Source organism: Schistocerca cancellata, chromosome 1, assembly GCF_023864275.1.
Source record: "Schistocerca cancellata isolate TAMUIC-IGC-003103 chromosome 1, iqSchCanc2.1, whole genome shotgun sequence".
Taxonomy (NCBI): domain Eukaryota; kingdom Metazoa; phylum Arthropoda; class Insecta; order Orthoptera; family Acrididae; genus Schistocerca; species Schistocerca cancellata.
This window is the reverse complement of record NC_064626.1, coordinates 686661442-686677518: the sequence shown is the minus strand read 5'-3', so window position 1 is coordinate 686677518 and position 16077 is coordinate 686661442. Positions and strand designations below refer to the sequence as shown.

The 16077-nt window shown below is 43.3% G+C and overlaps 1 protein-coding gene across 1 annotated transcript in view; it reads left to right on the top strand.

The window, feature by feature from the left end:
* LOC126094660 (atrial natriuretic peptide-converting enzyme-like) overlaps positions 1-16077 on the top strand; it is a 334285-nt gene that overhangs the window by 258330 nt on the left and 59878 nt on the right. Inside the window, exons 9-10 of the mRNA XM_049909208.1 lie at positions 7989-8084; positions 15168-15312. Of these exons, the coding sequence (XP_049765165.1) occupies positions 7989-8084; positions 15168-15312 (241 nt within the window). The remainder of the gene's footprint in view (positions 1-7988; positions 8085-15167; positions 15313-16077) is intronic.

The window sequence follows — 16077 nt, the reverse complement described above, 5'->3', positions numbered from 1 at the left end:
TTCCCCACTGTCTCGTTTTCACAGCACAGGAATTCTATGACAGCACGTTGCTTTTGACGAACGTCAAGTGTAGCAGCCATCTTGAAGACATGCTGTGACGACGCCACTCACGGTAACAGGTTGAACTAAGTTTGAAAACAAGCTAGAAGGATGTACCTACACACTGTAAAACTTTCACATATGCAGAATGAAAACTGTATTTTTACAAAAATAATGTGCTTTCTTTTCGAGTGACCCTCGTACATGGCTGCGACTGCTACACCATTCCTTGTAGACACGTTGGACATTGCACATTGATACACAACAAACTGATCAACTCCATTACGTTGTGGTCGTAGCCATGTAAAATATGATGACTACTTGATGATGTAGTCTTATCATCTGAGTCATTCTGGTGCAACGTTTCGTCAAGTTTCCTTCTGGTCATCTTAATATGAATGGAACATTTGCTTTGCTGTTATTCCTTCTTTTTTGTATCGCTACAAGTTCATCCAGCGAGTATAGGATATAAGGTTCTAGGGTATTGTTCAGGAAGCTTATGTTTATGGTTGGTAGCATCTCCAGTGGCCTCTCCGACCAATACACTAAGGCCTGTGTCCACTGAGTTTAATCATACCGGTGATCGTAGCTGGAAGACGGAACGTCGTGCCTGCTTCGTCACAAGTCGTACCGTTTATTAATATTCCTCTGTCCCACAATTACATTCTGGTCATGCCCTTCCGTTTCCAATTTTCGTAACAATTTATGATTACTATTTCATATCGTTTGGAACAATATGTTCCTGAGAAGTGACATTCAGTTACTTTTCCTTTTCACTAGAACAAGTTGGACCTCGCTCTGCTTGGGCTGATCGTGCAGTTTTTCACTTCACCGTGTAGGGGAGTACCGCAAAACACTGATATTCAAGCCTTTTACTAAGAATTGAAATAACTCGCGTAACCTTGCTCATCAATACTCATTTCAGCGTTTGGTATGCTAGAACACTGCTAAGCTTCGCTGGGTTTTTCCACTTTGTACTGAAACTATGTTGCGAACTCTTTCTGTGCTCTGAGAAATCCCTCTACGAATTGCTGTGGTGGGAACAACGCAGAACTTAGTTACCCATGAACGGCATGAACGGCATGATATACTGCTACTTGTACCGTAGTCACTCCCATCGTCGCGTCGTTCAGACTATCCGTCAATGCTCGCAATTATCTAGTCACATTATAAGTCGTTGCTTATGGCTCGCACAGTGTTTCGCGCATATTGCTGTAACTCGGTGGTTAATTCCCGTAAATATGGGTGTTGTTCAGCACATGTGCACTAAGTTGGACAACTGAATGGTACATCATTCTACTGTAGTTCTAGAACTATCCGCTACTGCTTGTCTCTGTCCTACCGTGTTGTCAAAGGTCTGGATATCCTCACTGTCAGCCCTGTCAGATACTATTCTCAACAGTTTTCCACCTCTTCTTGTTACGAATCGGAGATCCATCAGTTACTTAAGCTGTCCCTCCATTTTTTTGTATAAGAGTTATAACCTGTAGTATTCCACTTGCACTTTCGTCAAGACTCCTTCTTTCTGCACCTCCGTATGGACCTCCAAAACTGCATCCTGCAATCTATGCACCTCATTCCTCACTTCCCATTCATTGAGGGTCAGTCTGTGTGTCCACTGGTGGTAGGTGAATAAAATGTTTACTTTTCCTCTTGTCTGGAGAAAAATACCCCACACTCGAGGAACTGGGTCTGCAAAGCAGTTGCCACTTCCCTTCTGGCTAGTTGTAGGATCAGCAGGGTTATAACATTTATCCGAAACGCCCATGTTAGTGCACCACCTGAGAGAAAGGAACTTTTATCACTCTCCCTTTCTCCTTCGAAAGGCGAGACTACAAGGAATAAAAGACAAAAGGCCAAAAAAGAGCTCTCGTTCTACCTCCTGACATAATTCATCAACAAAGAAAACAAATCCCTAAAACATACGATACATAGTACAAAAATAAGCTTGTACCACCCCTTAATAAATTAATGAAAGACAATCGGTGTACAACATCATAAATAATCTAAAAGTTCGGCCATAAGCCTAGTTATCAATGCGGTCTCAGTGCACCATATATCGTAAATTCTCTTTGATCATATCGGTTGATCAGCTCTTTACCTTTCTAGATTTAGCGTTCCATACTGCAGATGATGGCGGTACTTGTGGCAAAGCACTTGTGGCAAAGCTCCTTTAAATCGCTTAACACACCTCACGTGAAGTTTTTGTCGCCATCTGTATCTTTACATTGACAGGTGATGTCATTTCCAACACTTCGTGCGGTCCATGGTATCAGATTAGGAACTTTTTCGTTTTACTCTTAGATGTGTATGGATTTGTTATCAAAACCCATTGACCAAACCCGTATTGTGCTAACTTCCCCACATATTGCCCATCCATTCCTCACAGATGACATGTTTGCGTGCTTCACTTTTTGCCATACGTCTCACAATCTTTTCACAAATTTCTTTATTGATTCACTGTGGGTTCCAAGCTTCGGTTTTACCACTTCGAATCACGGAGCCACCTTCCTGCCATATATTACCTCATACGGCGAAAGGCCAGTAGCTGTGTGCATTTTGAAGTTGCACATGGCAATTATGTACGAAGATACATACGAGTATACCTGTTGTTTTCATTACTGTTTACATAACAGCTTAAAATCTTAAAAATTTTGTCATGAACTTTTTCCATTCTCCCATTGACTTCTAAGTTTGCAAGTGAGAAGCAATTGGCTCACTGTTTCATCAGACTAGACATAAAATTAGTACGCTGATCTATGATTAAAGTATCGAAAATGTCATATGTGACCAACCATTAATTTACCACTGCTTGCGCTACTGTACTTGCCTGCTGCTCAAAAACTGCAATCACCATTATAAACCCTAAGAAATTGTCTTTTATGGCCAATAACTTTTTGCTTGGCATCCTGCTTCCTAGTCTTCCACCAAAGTTTTTCTGCCACCCATCAGTCAGTTGCTCTATGACCACCGCAACCTGCCAGTGTATGGTCATGTGCTCGTTTCAAAACTTCGTCCTAGAATACTGCAGGAACCAATACATTTTGTCATTCTGCACAGCAAACAACCAGGCATCGCAGCCTGTGGCTGTTGTGACCTGAATGTCTGTCGGTCAGCGTCTTTGGCTCTTTGCCAGTCAGCAATGTTCTTGGCCATTGCTTGCAGAATTGCAAGTTTCCTGCTTAATCTATCGCCATTAGTATGGTTTTTCCCTGGTTTGTGCACCACCTCGAAATCGAACTCGCTTAGCCTTGGCGTCTATCTTGTTAATCTACCTAAGAGTCCTTCAATATTAAGAATCACTTTAACGAAGCGTGATCCATCACCACTTTAAACTTTAGGCAATACAAATAGCAATAGAAGTAAGAAATGACGTAGATAATTGGAAACATTTTCTTCTCTGTAGTGAAACAATTTCATTCTGCTTTGTTCAGTTGTCTGGATGTATATGTTACTGGATGTTCTTTGCTATGATATACGAGCTGAGAAAGCATCCCATCGTCACGTTGCTCGCTTTACAGGAAAAAAATTAATTCCTTTTTGAAGTTGGTAAATGCCAATGCTGTCAGAGCCCGTTTCAAGGTACCAATCATTGTTTGACAGTGAGTAGACCATTCGAATTCTGTTACTTTCTTCAAGAACCGGTTCAGAGCCTCGTCAATCTCAGCAAATTTTTTTCCAAATTTTCTATAATAGTAACAAAGGTTTAAAAATGGTGGCAGTTGTTTAGCTGTCTTTAGTAGCAAGGAGTTCCGAACTGCCGATACAGACAGTCAGCCAGTTTAAAGGCAAAGGTACCGAGTTCGACTCTCGGTTCGGGACAGTTTTAATCTGCCAGGAAGTTTCGTATCAGCGCACACTCCGCTGCAGAGTGAAAATCTCATTCTGGAATCAGTCAGTTGTTGACCAACAAATCCTTCCATCAGTGGTTGCACACGTCGGGGCTCCGTATTATTTCCTGAGTACTGGAGCATTGTTCCCTGTTGGTAAACGCACTGCGCAACTGCAATCGCTGGTAAACGACCTCTAGGATTAAATAAAACTATAAACTGCAATAACAAGGCTTCTACTGCTTTTCTATCGTTTTTGTGTAAGTGCTTTACTTTCGTATGTAATACAGATGCATCAATGGCTTGTCTGAGGAAAAGGCCCTCTCTATTTCATCTTCCTCTGAGACATTTACAGTAGCAGTCAATAAATCCTTTTACAATAATCAAGACCTACCAGATCCATAAAAATCTCCTTCCACTTCACTGACTTAATCAACTCATCATTGCCTTCCTGTAGCTCTTTAACGCACAATATTTCCTTTGAAAAGTCCATACCTACATTAAACCAGATCAACTTCCCTGTACTTTGTGGTATGCTACCAGGTGCATTCATCTTTAGTGCGTGTGTGCACAGTGTATTTGGTGCCATCTTCATGACAAGTGAACCTTCTGACATTGTCAGATTGCAGTTGTTGCCCCTAGAGGAGACAATGTCCCACCGAGCTCAATTTTGTACTCCAAGACGTTAATTTTTGCGTGATGTTTATCAAAGAAGTCGAGTCCTAGGATATTGCAGTAACCCTCAAAAACATGTGGCAACTCTTCCATATGCTTCCGAAAACTCACAGTTCCTACGCTAAACCTGAGGAGTGTTACCCCCATTGACGCCACGTCAGTGTCACCTACCCCACGTCACCTATATCGTGGAGACGTCAGTCTCTTTCCACCTAAGAGATCCTGATTCTGACTGCCGACCGACACGTGAACACCTGTGTCCACCAAAAATTTATGTTTCCTACCGTTCACTGTGTCTAGCAAGCTGCATCCATCTCTGCATTTATTTTAGCAGTCCTTTCTTCTATAGGGAATGTCGTGTGATGGATGAAGCATCCCCGTTGCCATTTAAAGGACGCTTCTATGGACGGTGCTAACCCACATTTTGCTCCAGCAGGCACGCAACTTCTTCCCTACATCTCCACACTCACAACATTCGGGTTGATGGCACTGCTTTCTGGTGTCACTCGTATGCCCACACCCATAACACTCTATCTTGAAGGATAAAACGCCACAGCACTGTGCCTCCGAGCAATAATGTCGATTCCTTCCACCTGTGTGGAAATCCTAATAGCAGCGGACAATTCATTTGGATTCTCCATCAAGCGTTTTCTTGACATGTCAGCAGAAATTCTCCTCACAAATGCTTCCAAAGCCCTACTCTCCAACTCACGCAGAGTGCATGTCGCCGGCCGGAGTGGCCGAGCGGTTCTAGGCGCTTAGTCTGGAACCGCGCGACCGCTACAGTCGCAGGTTCGAATCCTGCCTTGGGCATGGATGTGTGTGATGTCCTTAGGTTAGTTAGGTTTAAGTAGTTCTAAGTTCTAGGGCACTGATGACCTCAGATGTCGAGTCCCATAGTGCTCAGAGCCAGCCAGAGTGCATGTCAGTCTCTGTATTCTGCATCAGTTCACAAGTTTGTGCGTTAATTTATCTAATCCTGACCGAGAAGGACTCCACCGATTCACTTTGTTTTTGCCACAACCCACTGAATTTCTCCCTAAAACGCCCGTTTTGTTTACAATAGTATTGGTTTAGTCTGTTAGCTCAATTGTGCCTTACCCACTGTATTATGGTACATAATGCACATCTGTCTGTCACTAACAATAACGTAGCCATATTTAAAGAAGTTTCATCAGACCAGTTTCCCAGTTCAGCTGTAGCCTTCACATCACTGACAAAAACAGGCACATCTCGATGATTAACTGCTCTGAAAAAGGAGCTGTGAGATTAGCTGCTGCTGGATCGATGGAGAGAACAGGTTTATTTAACAAGACTTTCGTCTCTCGCGAATCAGACTGTGGTTGCCCACAAATGGCTTGCAACGCTGCTACTGTCGTGTCTTCGGTTCGGCTAAACTTCTCAACAACGTGCCTATCTGCTCCTGAAAGCCTTCCACCACATTGTGTGGTCGCCACACGTGTTTCTGGCATTTGTGTCACCTCCATCTACCGTTCCACAAGAAACAGTAAGGAAACCTGTACGCAAAATACACAAACAAAAGACGAACTACATTAATTCTTACATTGTATCATAGCCGAACAGGATTTGGTGTAGAGCTAACACTGCCCGAATAAACAGCAACTTAGTTCCAAACGAATTACAATATCGGCACCACAACTAAACTACCATACAATTTCAAGGAAAACTGACGCAGTTCTGCAGGCTCCAATGGTTTAACAATAACACTCTCCCCCAACATGGCTATAAACAAAAAAAACACAAAATGGCCAACAAAATCCAGTCACTGACCTTACGACTTTGTGGCGAATTGCTAGCTGCAGCAGTTAAACTCGTGAAAGAGCCAGACAGCCGACATCACTTCCTGACGCTGTAGCCATGTGGGTGTGGCACCAGCCATACATGCCTCTAATGCTGACAGACACTTGCGGACACCAATTACACAGCCATGGCCTTGGCCTCCACAGTCGTCAGGTTAGTGTCATGCAGAATGCGGTAGTAAGGATCTGTCGAATGCTGAAAAGCATTAACAAAGTATTACTGTCAGTTTATACATTTATTAATAACAAGTACCGTGTTGCCTTTTCCAGATGACTGGCAGCCAGGTGCTTGACAGCGGGTATGTGCTGGTGCAGATGCACCCCTCTGTTAGTGTGGCAGTTGAGCAGCTTACGTAGCAACCACTATGTTAGGGACAGAAGCCTATTCAGTGCCACCAAAAACATAGGCAGCACTGCTCAGTAGCCTGCAGTTCTTCTCACTGGATTCATAGGGCACTCTCATTGAGTCGAAAACTGTGCTCTGGAAAAGCTGGTATCAGATCTGCACAAGGCGGCCATAGTCAGGAAGAATTGTAACAAGGCCTCTCCGAAAGAGACTGGACTGCGACGTTGGGATCAGCCCACACATGGGGGCAGCAATTACTGCGCTTCCCTGGTACAATGGTGGTTGATCAGCTGCCCAAAGTCCATGAGTGAGGCCTGCAGACACCATCGGTGTTGAAAGGCGCCGAAGTTTCCTATCAGCGATGGTGAGGATGAGGCAGCGGTAGCTCCCAGCAACAGAGCTCATCAGATCTAGTCAGCGATGGCACTGTAGACTGCAGTCATCTTGGAAGGCATCGAAGGGAGCATCACAGGTTTCACTTCAGTGCTAGTTGTTTCAAAACTGATATATAACTGAGAACAACTGAGAGCTAAGCTATGAGAGTCAGGGTACAAGTACTTGCTGGGCTATGACGATGACGTTATTTTTTGTGCACTAGTTTCCTGAGCTCATCAGCGCTCTTCATCGTGTCACGATGTCACAGCTTCGCCTTTCAGATGCTCTTTTCTGCTATACCCGCAACTGAATAGTTACTCTTGCATTGAATCGGAGCTTTCTCGTAACACTTTGCGCAGTTACATTTTCCCGCTGTTGCCATGACAGTTTGCTATGTTTGCTTACTTGAGTGCTCAGCTCTTCCAGGATGTTCCAGTCGCTTCCTTGTTTGCAGCTGCTCCATCAGCGCTTCTCGCTTGCTGATATTCTACCTGATTGTTGAGAATCTGGGGCACGACAACTTCATTATTAGGATAAGCTACCGTTTCAATAAAAACTTTTATTGGCTATGAGTTTCGATCAAACAGATGACCATCAGGTCCATAAAAATTCGGGCCATTGTTATATAATATTCCGGTAAATTTTTGAATACTCAGACTGAATTAGCTAGTATGCCTAACTACAACCCCAGCTAGGAGCGCAAAGGTAGTGCTCACACCCTTGCGAGTGATAGACTAGGTCTGTATATGTTGCTGTTACTCTGGTGTATGTTCATCTGAGTGTCGTTTAATGCGTATTTCAGCTTTTGGAAACGTTACATCTTTTTTACCCAGTTATTGTATGTTTAGAATGTTTTCTTTTCTGTAGGAACTCCTTCTGAGTGTGACTTGTTGACTGTCGCAGGCCTGATCCACTGTGGGGAGAAACGATGCATGTCGCAGAGCCATGTCTGTGATGGGATCGTCGACTGCCCCTGGGGACAAGACGAACGCAACTGCCGTAAGTCAAACTCACGTTTCATTATATCTTTCACTGTGTTCGATTTCACTCACTTACGAGTTTCGAACAGCTAGACACGTGCGGACAGTTTAAAGTCAGATGTCATTTGGTGTTTCTCTTTAGAAATAAAGTTACTAGCCTTTTAGTAGCCATTATGCTTCAAGTGTTCATTTCATACAAAGAAATTGCTATAAATTTTCGCGCAGAGAGCATGAAACAAAATTTAATTAATGAAATAATAAATAGAAAGGAATGAAAATACTCCTTCACCAGTGCTGCGAACTGTATGACATCTGTTCACTCGTACTGAAGATACCGCTCCACAACATTACTGCTTGGAGATAAAGTAAGAAACTGCCGTATCGCCTCCATTGATAAACAGGACTGATCAGATGGAAAAAAATTTCTTTTTACAACGGCACTGTTTGATACTGTTTCCTATCTATTCCTATTCCGTGTCTACGTCAACAACCCTTTATGTCTATAATGTCCAACATTATAATTTGGACTGCGTAACACTCTCATCATCGCCTTATTCGTTTTTTAATTTTAAGTCCTCACTTTCACGTACTAAATCTTTTCACTGAGATTTCCCTGGCGACAGGCATAGAAGACAACCACAATAATGGCTGAGGAAATGAGTTGAGTCAGTGACAAGAAGACACAAATCTGCTTTGCTCCCTGTTTGTGTTACACTCCTACAAACTTCAAGACTCTTATCACATTCTACTGTTCCATCTACTACCTGCAGTATCAGACTGTAGTACACAAATAAAGGTTCGCCAAGCTTATTTTCTAGTTGAACTGAAGACCGTGTCTTGCTCCATTTTAATAAATCGCTGCTTTACTGTCCTGGTCTGCACGAGCACGGGTTTAAACACTGACATCCACTTCTGTGTACTTTTTTCACCTGCGCTGAACTTCAGTTGTGTCAGTGAGTGCTTTGCGCGCTTTTGGTGTACATCTTTTCCACTCTCCCAAGAATGTCTGACTTCTCCCGAAATGAAAACTTACATGTACAACACGTCAACTAAGACAATGCTCACGATCATATGCTACAAAATATGAAACATCACGATTTGCGTTTCATTTGTTTACATCTTGTGCAGCTAATTTCCTTGATTTATTTTTCAAGTTATATATTGCAGATGACTGTACAGTTCAACAAAGCCTTATGTCCATCGATGAATGGAATTTTTAAACACATATAAACCACATTAATTGTAATGCCACGGCCATAAATGGGCGTCTGTCAAACAAAACTAAAATAACTCTGAGTCTAACTGATGTGAACACAATCGTTGGGGACATCGTTGTTGATAATGAACCTCCCATTGAATAAAGCTCCTATCGCACAACAGCAATATTATGTGAACTGTATATATAGGGTGTAACAAAAATGTACGGTACAAATTGTAGTACACATTCCTCACACGTAGACGAAGAAATTGTTATATGAACACGGGTCTGCAAACACCTTGTTTCCTTGTTACAACTCATTTTCTCCAACTAATTAATGATGGGAAACACACACGAACAGAATGCACTAGCACACCATATGCTACTCTTTCTCACAGGAGATGTTCAATACGCCCTCCGTGGGCGTTGATACATGCGTCAACCCGCTCGCCAGGCAGTCACTGGTAAACATTCGGCGTTGCAGCTACAAACCTTGTGCATGAAAATTGCCGCCTCTCGTTGAGGTGTCCTCGTCCTTCTAGACCTCCCCGGTTCGCAAGTATCAGGTTTAAATGCTCCATATTCCCTAAGACGATGATCTATGGCTTCAAACGTTTTACTGCCGGGCACCTCCATCCTGGCAATCTCTCCTGGTACAAACGTTGAGCGCCGCGCGGGATTAGCCGTGTGGTCTCAGCCGTTGCAGTCATGGACTGTGCGGCTGGTCCCGGCGGAGGTTCGAGTCCTCCCTCGGGCATGGGTGTGTGTGTTTGTGCTTAGGATAATTTAGGTTAAGTAGTGTGTAAACTTAGGGACTGATGACCTTAGCAGTTAAGTCCCATAAGATTTCACACACATTTAAACATTTTTAAACAAACGTTGAGCGCAAGTGCCATTGCCGTCAGCTAATCCATGCATAAAATGGGCATGTGCCATCTCTGTACTTGTGTACACTGCCATTGCACAAGCCAAATTTGTGATTAATTCTACGTAGTAACCTGTGTGCTTGCAACAAACGAACTGATCGCTTGAGTAGTTGATATTAATTTAAACAAGCAAAGACGTGCATCGCATGGGAACAGGGACATATAAAACAAAACACTGGCCGTGCGCAACGTAAAAAGACCCCACCGAGAGTGCATGTTCCGCGTGATTCTAACGTTCTGTTCTTGTGTGTTTCTCACAATTAATGATTTAGAGGAAATGGGTTGTATCATCGAAACAAAGTGTTTCCAGCCCATGTTCGTACAACATAATTTCTTCGTCTACGTGTGAGTAATGTGTCCTGCAATTTGTATGGTACCTTTTTGTTACAGCCTGTATTTGCATATGATCCAGTCTGTTGACGTAAACTGCTTTCTGTTGTACATAATTGTTTGTTTCACATTTTCCATACCAAAACGAAGAGTAGAATCTCAGCCATAATATTCTTGCACTTTTTTTCCTCTTAAAGCGATCATTTTTAGACTGGGTTGTAGCTGTCCCGCACACTTATTAATATGTTGTCATACTTTCATTCCTGAACATCTGCTTCATATACGAGAACATTCTCTATAATCTGTTTTACAAATTCAAAACTTCGTTTGTCTTTCAGCTTATATCCCACCTTAACTACTCATGTGTGTTTTAACAGATGACCTATAATAGAGTGCCTTCCTCTGCTAAAAGTTTTTCATATACTTGTTTTTGCGCACTGATTCTGGAACCTCTCATTCTTCTGCTGCTGTTTCATGATTAGTTACTTTCAATTTCTTTTGCTCCAATTTTACCGCTCTCCACACTCTAGTTTTATGCAGCGATGTATCCCACGCGTACAATTTCAGAAATATATTTTTCAATTCAGTGTTAAAATTTGTACTAGTAGAGCTTTTCGTTAAGAATAGTTTCCTCGTCTATTAGAGTTTATTCCTAATTGCGACGATACAATTCCCAGTCTACTTGTAAATACACTCCTGGAAATGGAAAAAAGAACACATTGACACCGGTGTGTCAGACCCACCATACTTGCTCCGGACACTGCGAGAGGGCTGTACAAGCAATGATCACAGCGGACACACCAGGAACCACGGTGTTGGCCGTCGAATGGCGCTAGCTGCGCAGCATTTGTGCACCGCCGCCGTCAGTGTCAGCCAGTTTGCCGTGGCATACGGAGCTCCATCGCAGTCTTTAACACTGGTAGCATGCCGCGACAGCGTGGACGTGAACCGTATGTGCAGTTGACGGACTTTGAGCGAGGGCGTATAGTGGGCATGCGGGAGGCCGGGTGGACGTACCGCCGAATTGCTCAACACGTGGGGCGTGAGGTCTCCACAGTACATCGATGTTGTCGCCAGTGGTCGGCGGAAGGTGCACGTGCCCGTCGACCTGGGACCGGACCGCAGCGACGCACGGATGCACGCCAAGACCGTAGGATCCTACGCAGTGCCGTAGGGGACCGCACCGCCACTTCCCAGCAAATTAGGGACACTGTTGCTCCTGGGGTATCGGCGAGGACCATTCGCAACAGTCTCCATGAAGCTGGGCTACGGTCCCGCACACCGTTAGGCCGTCTTCCGCTCACGCCCCAACATCGTGCAGCCCGCCTCCAGTGGTGTCGCGACAGGCGTGAATGGAGGGACGAATGGAGACGTGTCGTCTTCAGCGATGAGAGTCGCTTCTGCCTTGGTGCCAATGATGGTCGTATGCGTGTTTGGCGCCGTGCAGGTGAGCGCCACAATCAGGACTGCATACGACCGAGGCACACAGGGCCAACACCCGGCATCATGGTGTGGGGAGCGATCTCCTACACTGGCCGTACACCACTGGTGATCGTCGAGGGGACACTGAATAGTGCACGGTACATCCAAACCGTCATCGAACCCATCGTTCTACCATTCCTAGACAGGCAAGGGAACTTGCTGTTCCAACAGGACAATGCACGTCCGCATGTATCCCGTGCCACCCAACGTGCTCTAGAAGGTGTGAGTCAACTACCCTGGCCAGCAAGATCTCCGGATCTGTCCCCCATTGAGCATGTTTGGGACTGGATGAAGCGTCGTCTCACGCGGTCTGCACATCCAGCACGAACGCTGGTCCAACTGAGGCGCCAGGTGGAAATGGCATGGCAAGCCGTTCCACAGGACTACATCCAGCATCTCTACGATCGTCTCCATGGGAGAATAGCAGCCTGCATTGCTGCGAAAGGTGGATATACACTGTACTAGTGCCGACATTGTGCATGCTCTGTTGCCTGTGTCTATGTGCCTGTGGTTCTGTCAGTGTGATCATGTGATGTATCTGACCCCAGGAATGTGTCAATAAAGTTTCCCCTTCCTGGGACAATGAATTCACGGTGTTCTTATTTCAATTTCCAGGAGTGTATAATCAGTAGACAAATAAATATGCTAACGTCTTAGTCGTAGATATGTGCTGAGTTATATTAGGCTAGTGAAGCGTTCTCTGCGGTAAGTGCGTGTGCACCACGCAGTATGTACTTGAAGAGCTCGCCAGATCACGAAGTCATCTATTCTTAATCACCCACTCTATTATTAACTGCCTCGAGAGTCACACTAGAGATTATCATAATAAAACACGTTGAATGAGGGACTTTTACTCTATTCTAACTCAAGGATATTTGTTAACAACTTGATTTAAAACGGTCGGTTGTTACATGCTGTCTCTCTCGCACGTGTGATCTCGTGCAAACGTGCTCCCTACATAGCAACAGTTCTCAGTCGTGCTTCCTTGCGGTCAAAAGAGCTATTTTGTCTACTAACCTTAACTTAATCATCCGTTTCCCTTCTACATTCATTCCTGTCTTGAAAATGTTTAGTGACTTTTTAGGGCATGTTCGATGTATTTCTTAAACAACACGTCGATAATCTGCGACATTTCCCTACGTGGTTCTGAACACAATTTTATCCTGTCGATCCTTAATTAATCCAATGGATTTTTAGGTATTGTAAATTACTCGCCTGTCTTCTCAGAGTTTCTAACATCAAATTCCAGCAATATTGTCGAAACCTGCCTTCGTGTCAACTGATGCCCCAAAATTGCAGTCATTCATCTTTATTCTGTGTAATATTAGGTCACTGCTGCTTTACTTTTACTGAGACGATCATTAGAGACTTTATCGCAGATTAACTATAACCGAAAGCACGACTCTCGTCTCGAAGTTCTCTTCCTGTTCCTACGTCCCATTTAAGTGAAGACAGGTAACCCATCGTATGCTATATGGCTATAATTATTAGCGGTGAAATGCCTCAAATGGAAGATTAGTGTTTGAATCGGAAACCTTTAATTAAGGACACTGTGCGAGATGGGAATTTTATTTATGAATTAATAGAATATAAATATTTACAATTTCATAAAAAAAATCTCAATTTATTATCCGTAAACATTTGTGTCGCATTTTATCTTTAGTGTTTCATATTATTTTACCTACAAATGTGTTACTTTATTAAAGTACAGTTTTACTGACGACTGGTTTAATCCTAACAAGAATAACATCTATCACGACAAATTGATATCGTTCAAGAAATTTGTCAAGGACGTGTGCCCCATTGCAGCTAAAATATTGCATTATTTTACGATATTCTTGTTTTACGTCTTAGCTTCATTCATAAGCACAATCATGAGACAAAGAAATGTGCGAACAAAAATTTTAATATTCAGCCGTCTTTCTATGATATGTTAAAATGCAGCCCTGTAGCAATCACACTTCTTCTTAATTCTTTTAGATACCTTTCCTTCTTATATTTCACTTTAACGTTCCTGAACGGTGACCCGTAATTTCTATGGTGCACTAAGGTTGCACTCTGATCCATTCTCCTTTCAGCGTCCTCCACAGATTTTGCTGTTGACGAAAGTGGGCGCTGCTGTTTCTTTAGTGCGGTTGTTCTCACAAAAACTGCGGAGCCAATACCAATTTATCCCAATGAGCTTAAACCTACACCCCCTCCAAATCTTTTCCGAAAGTAATTTTGACACTTCCCCCTTTATAGATAATAAACTTGACGGATATCCTCCATATCAGATCTTGTTCATTCCGCCCTGTCCTTTTTCAGATCAGGTTTCCCTCCGCGTTCTCATCCTGTCTTGTTCTTCGCTGTCTACAATCATAGTCTGGTTTCCGACGTACGTATACTTACCCCTATCCAAAATCCTGTTTCTCTTGCCAGCCATTCTACCACATTTTACATTCCACATACTGTGGCTACTTCAAACTTCACCGCACCATTTAACACTCACGATTCCAACTTACCCTCGCTTGGTGCTGGTCCAGCCATTTTTTGTGCAGTACAGTGAAGTACTAATGAAAACCAGAATCGTACTTAAAATCCAGAGGTTTCTATGGCGATACACTGAGTAGATCTTGGTAAATAACCCATAAAAATTGCATTTTAGATCAGTTTCGGAATCAAAAGTACAAATCGCAGCATTCAAGGATCCTCATTTAACTGTGTGAAATTTTATTAATATAATTTACGACTTAATGAAGTAACGAAATGAAAATGGAAAGAATTTAAATCATAATGATGTTCAACACGATTTATGAACAATGCTATGAACAGCAAAAATCACTATTTCAGTTTTTTTTTTTTTTAAAGGGCGTATTGTAGCTATAAGGAAGCATATCTCTTACGCAATGCCAGATAACGAAAGGAATATAACGAATTATGAAATGAAATTAAATATAGCAGAAATCTTTTTCTGCGAAACTGAACTCGCTTCAAGTTACTAAAATTCCGTTAACCATTCGCCTGCTTACTGAAAATTTCAGAAAAATAAGACCATACAGAATAACAATGTCTCATAGAGCGCACGCAGCACGATGTCAAAACAAATGTGTTTGTTATGTTGTCAGCCCCTTTGTGGTGTGTGTCCCTAGGCTGCACAGATGGAGTGTTTGTATGTGTGTTGCAGTGCGGCTAAGCGAGCGCATGGGGGACGAGGGCAGCGGCGTGCTGGAGGTGTTCCAGCCGGAGCAGCAGGCGTGGCGGCCCGCCTGCATCAGCCACTGGGGCTCCGGCGCCTCGGCGCGGGACCTCTGCGCCATGCTCGGATACACGTGAGTGTCGCTAAAGCAGAGGTCGACAGCACTACAGCAGCAGCCATCGCCGCAATAGAGGAAATCCGAGGAAAAACTAAACCATATTCTGTGTCGTCCATTTACACTGGCGCAAATTGCTAATGTAACCTACGAAACAGCACATGTTCTACATAGGGTGTATCAAAATAATTTTACAAGCTTCGGGGACAGGTTCATTAGACCAAAATAAGAAATATGTTCATATAAATATTTTTTCGAAAATTCTTCGATTTCGAGTTATTAATGAAATTTGCAGTTTAGGCCGTTGGAGCTCATCAACATAACTCATAACAAATGTTCTAAATCTAAATTAGAATTATATTAATACCTTCAGCCGCTAACGGGCGTTGATATGTATCAACGGGGAGAGGTGAAAATTTGTGCCCCGACCGGGACTCGAACCCGGGATCTCCTCCTTACACGGCAGACGCTCTATCCATTTATTTATTTATTTATTTATTTATTTTGATCCTTGTGTTTGGTTGTTGCGGACGTCACATGACATCCGTTCCAATTCGTTTTGTTAATCCTTCCACTCAGTTTTTTATTACAGAGGCCAACCAGCTCTCTGACCGAAAACGCTGAGTTACCGTGCCGGCAATCCATCTGAGACACCGAGGGCACAGAGCATAGCGCGACTGCAGGGACTATCTCGCGCACGCCTCCCACGAGACCCACATTCTCACTTTGTATGTCCACACACTACATTCGCAGTGTCCCACTCCAACACACGCATTATTCGTG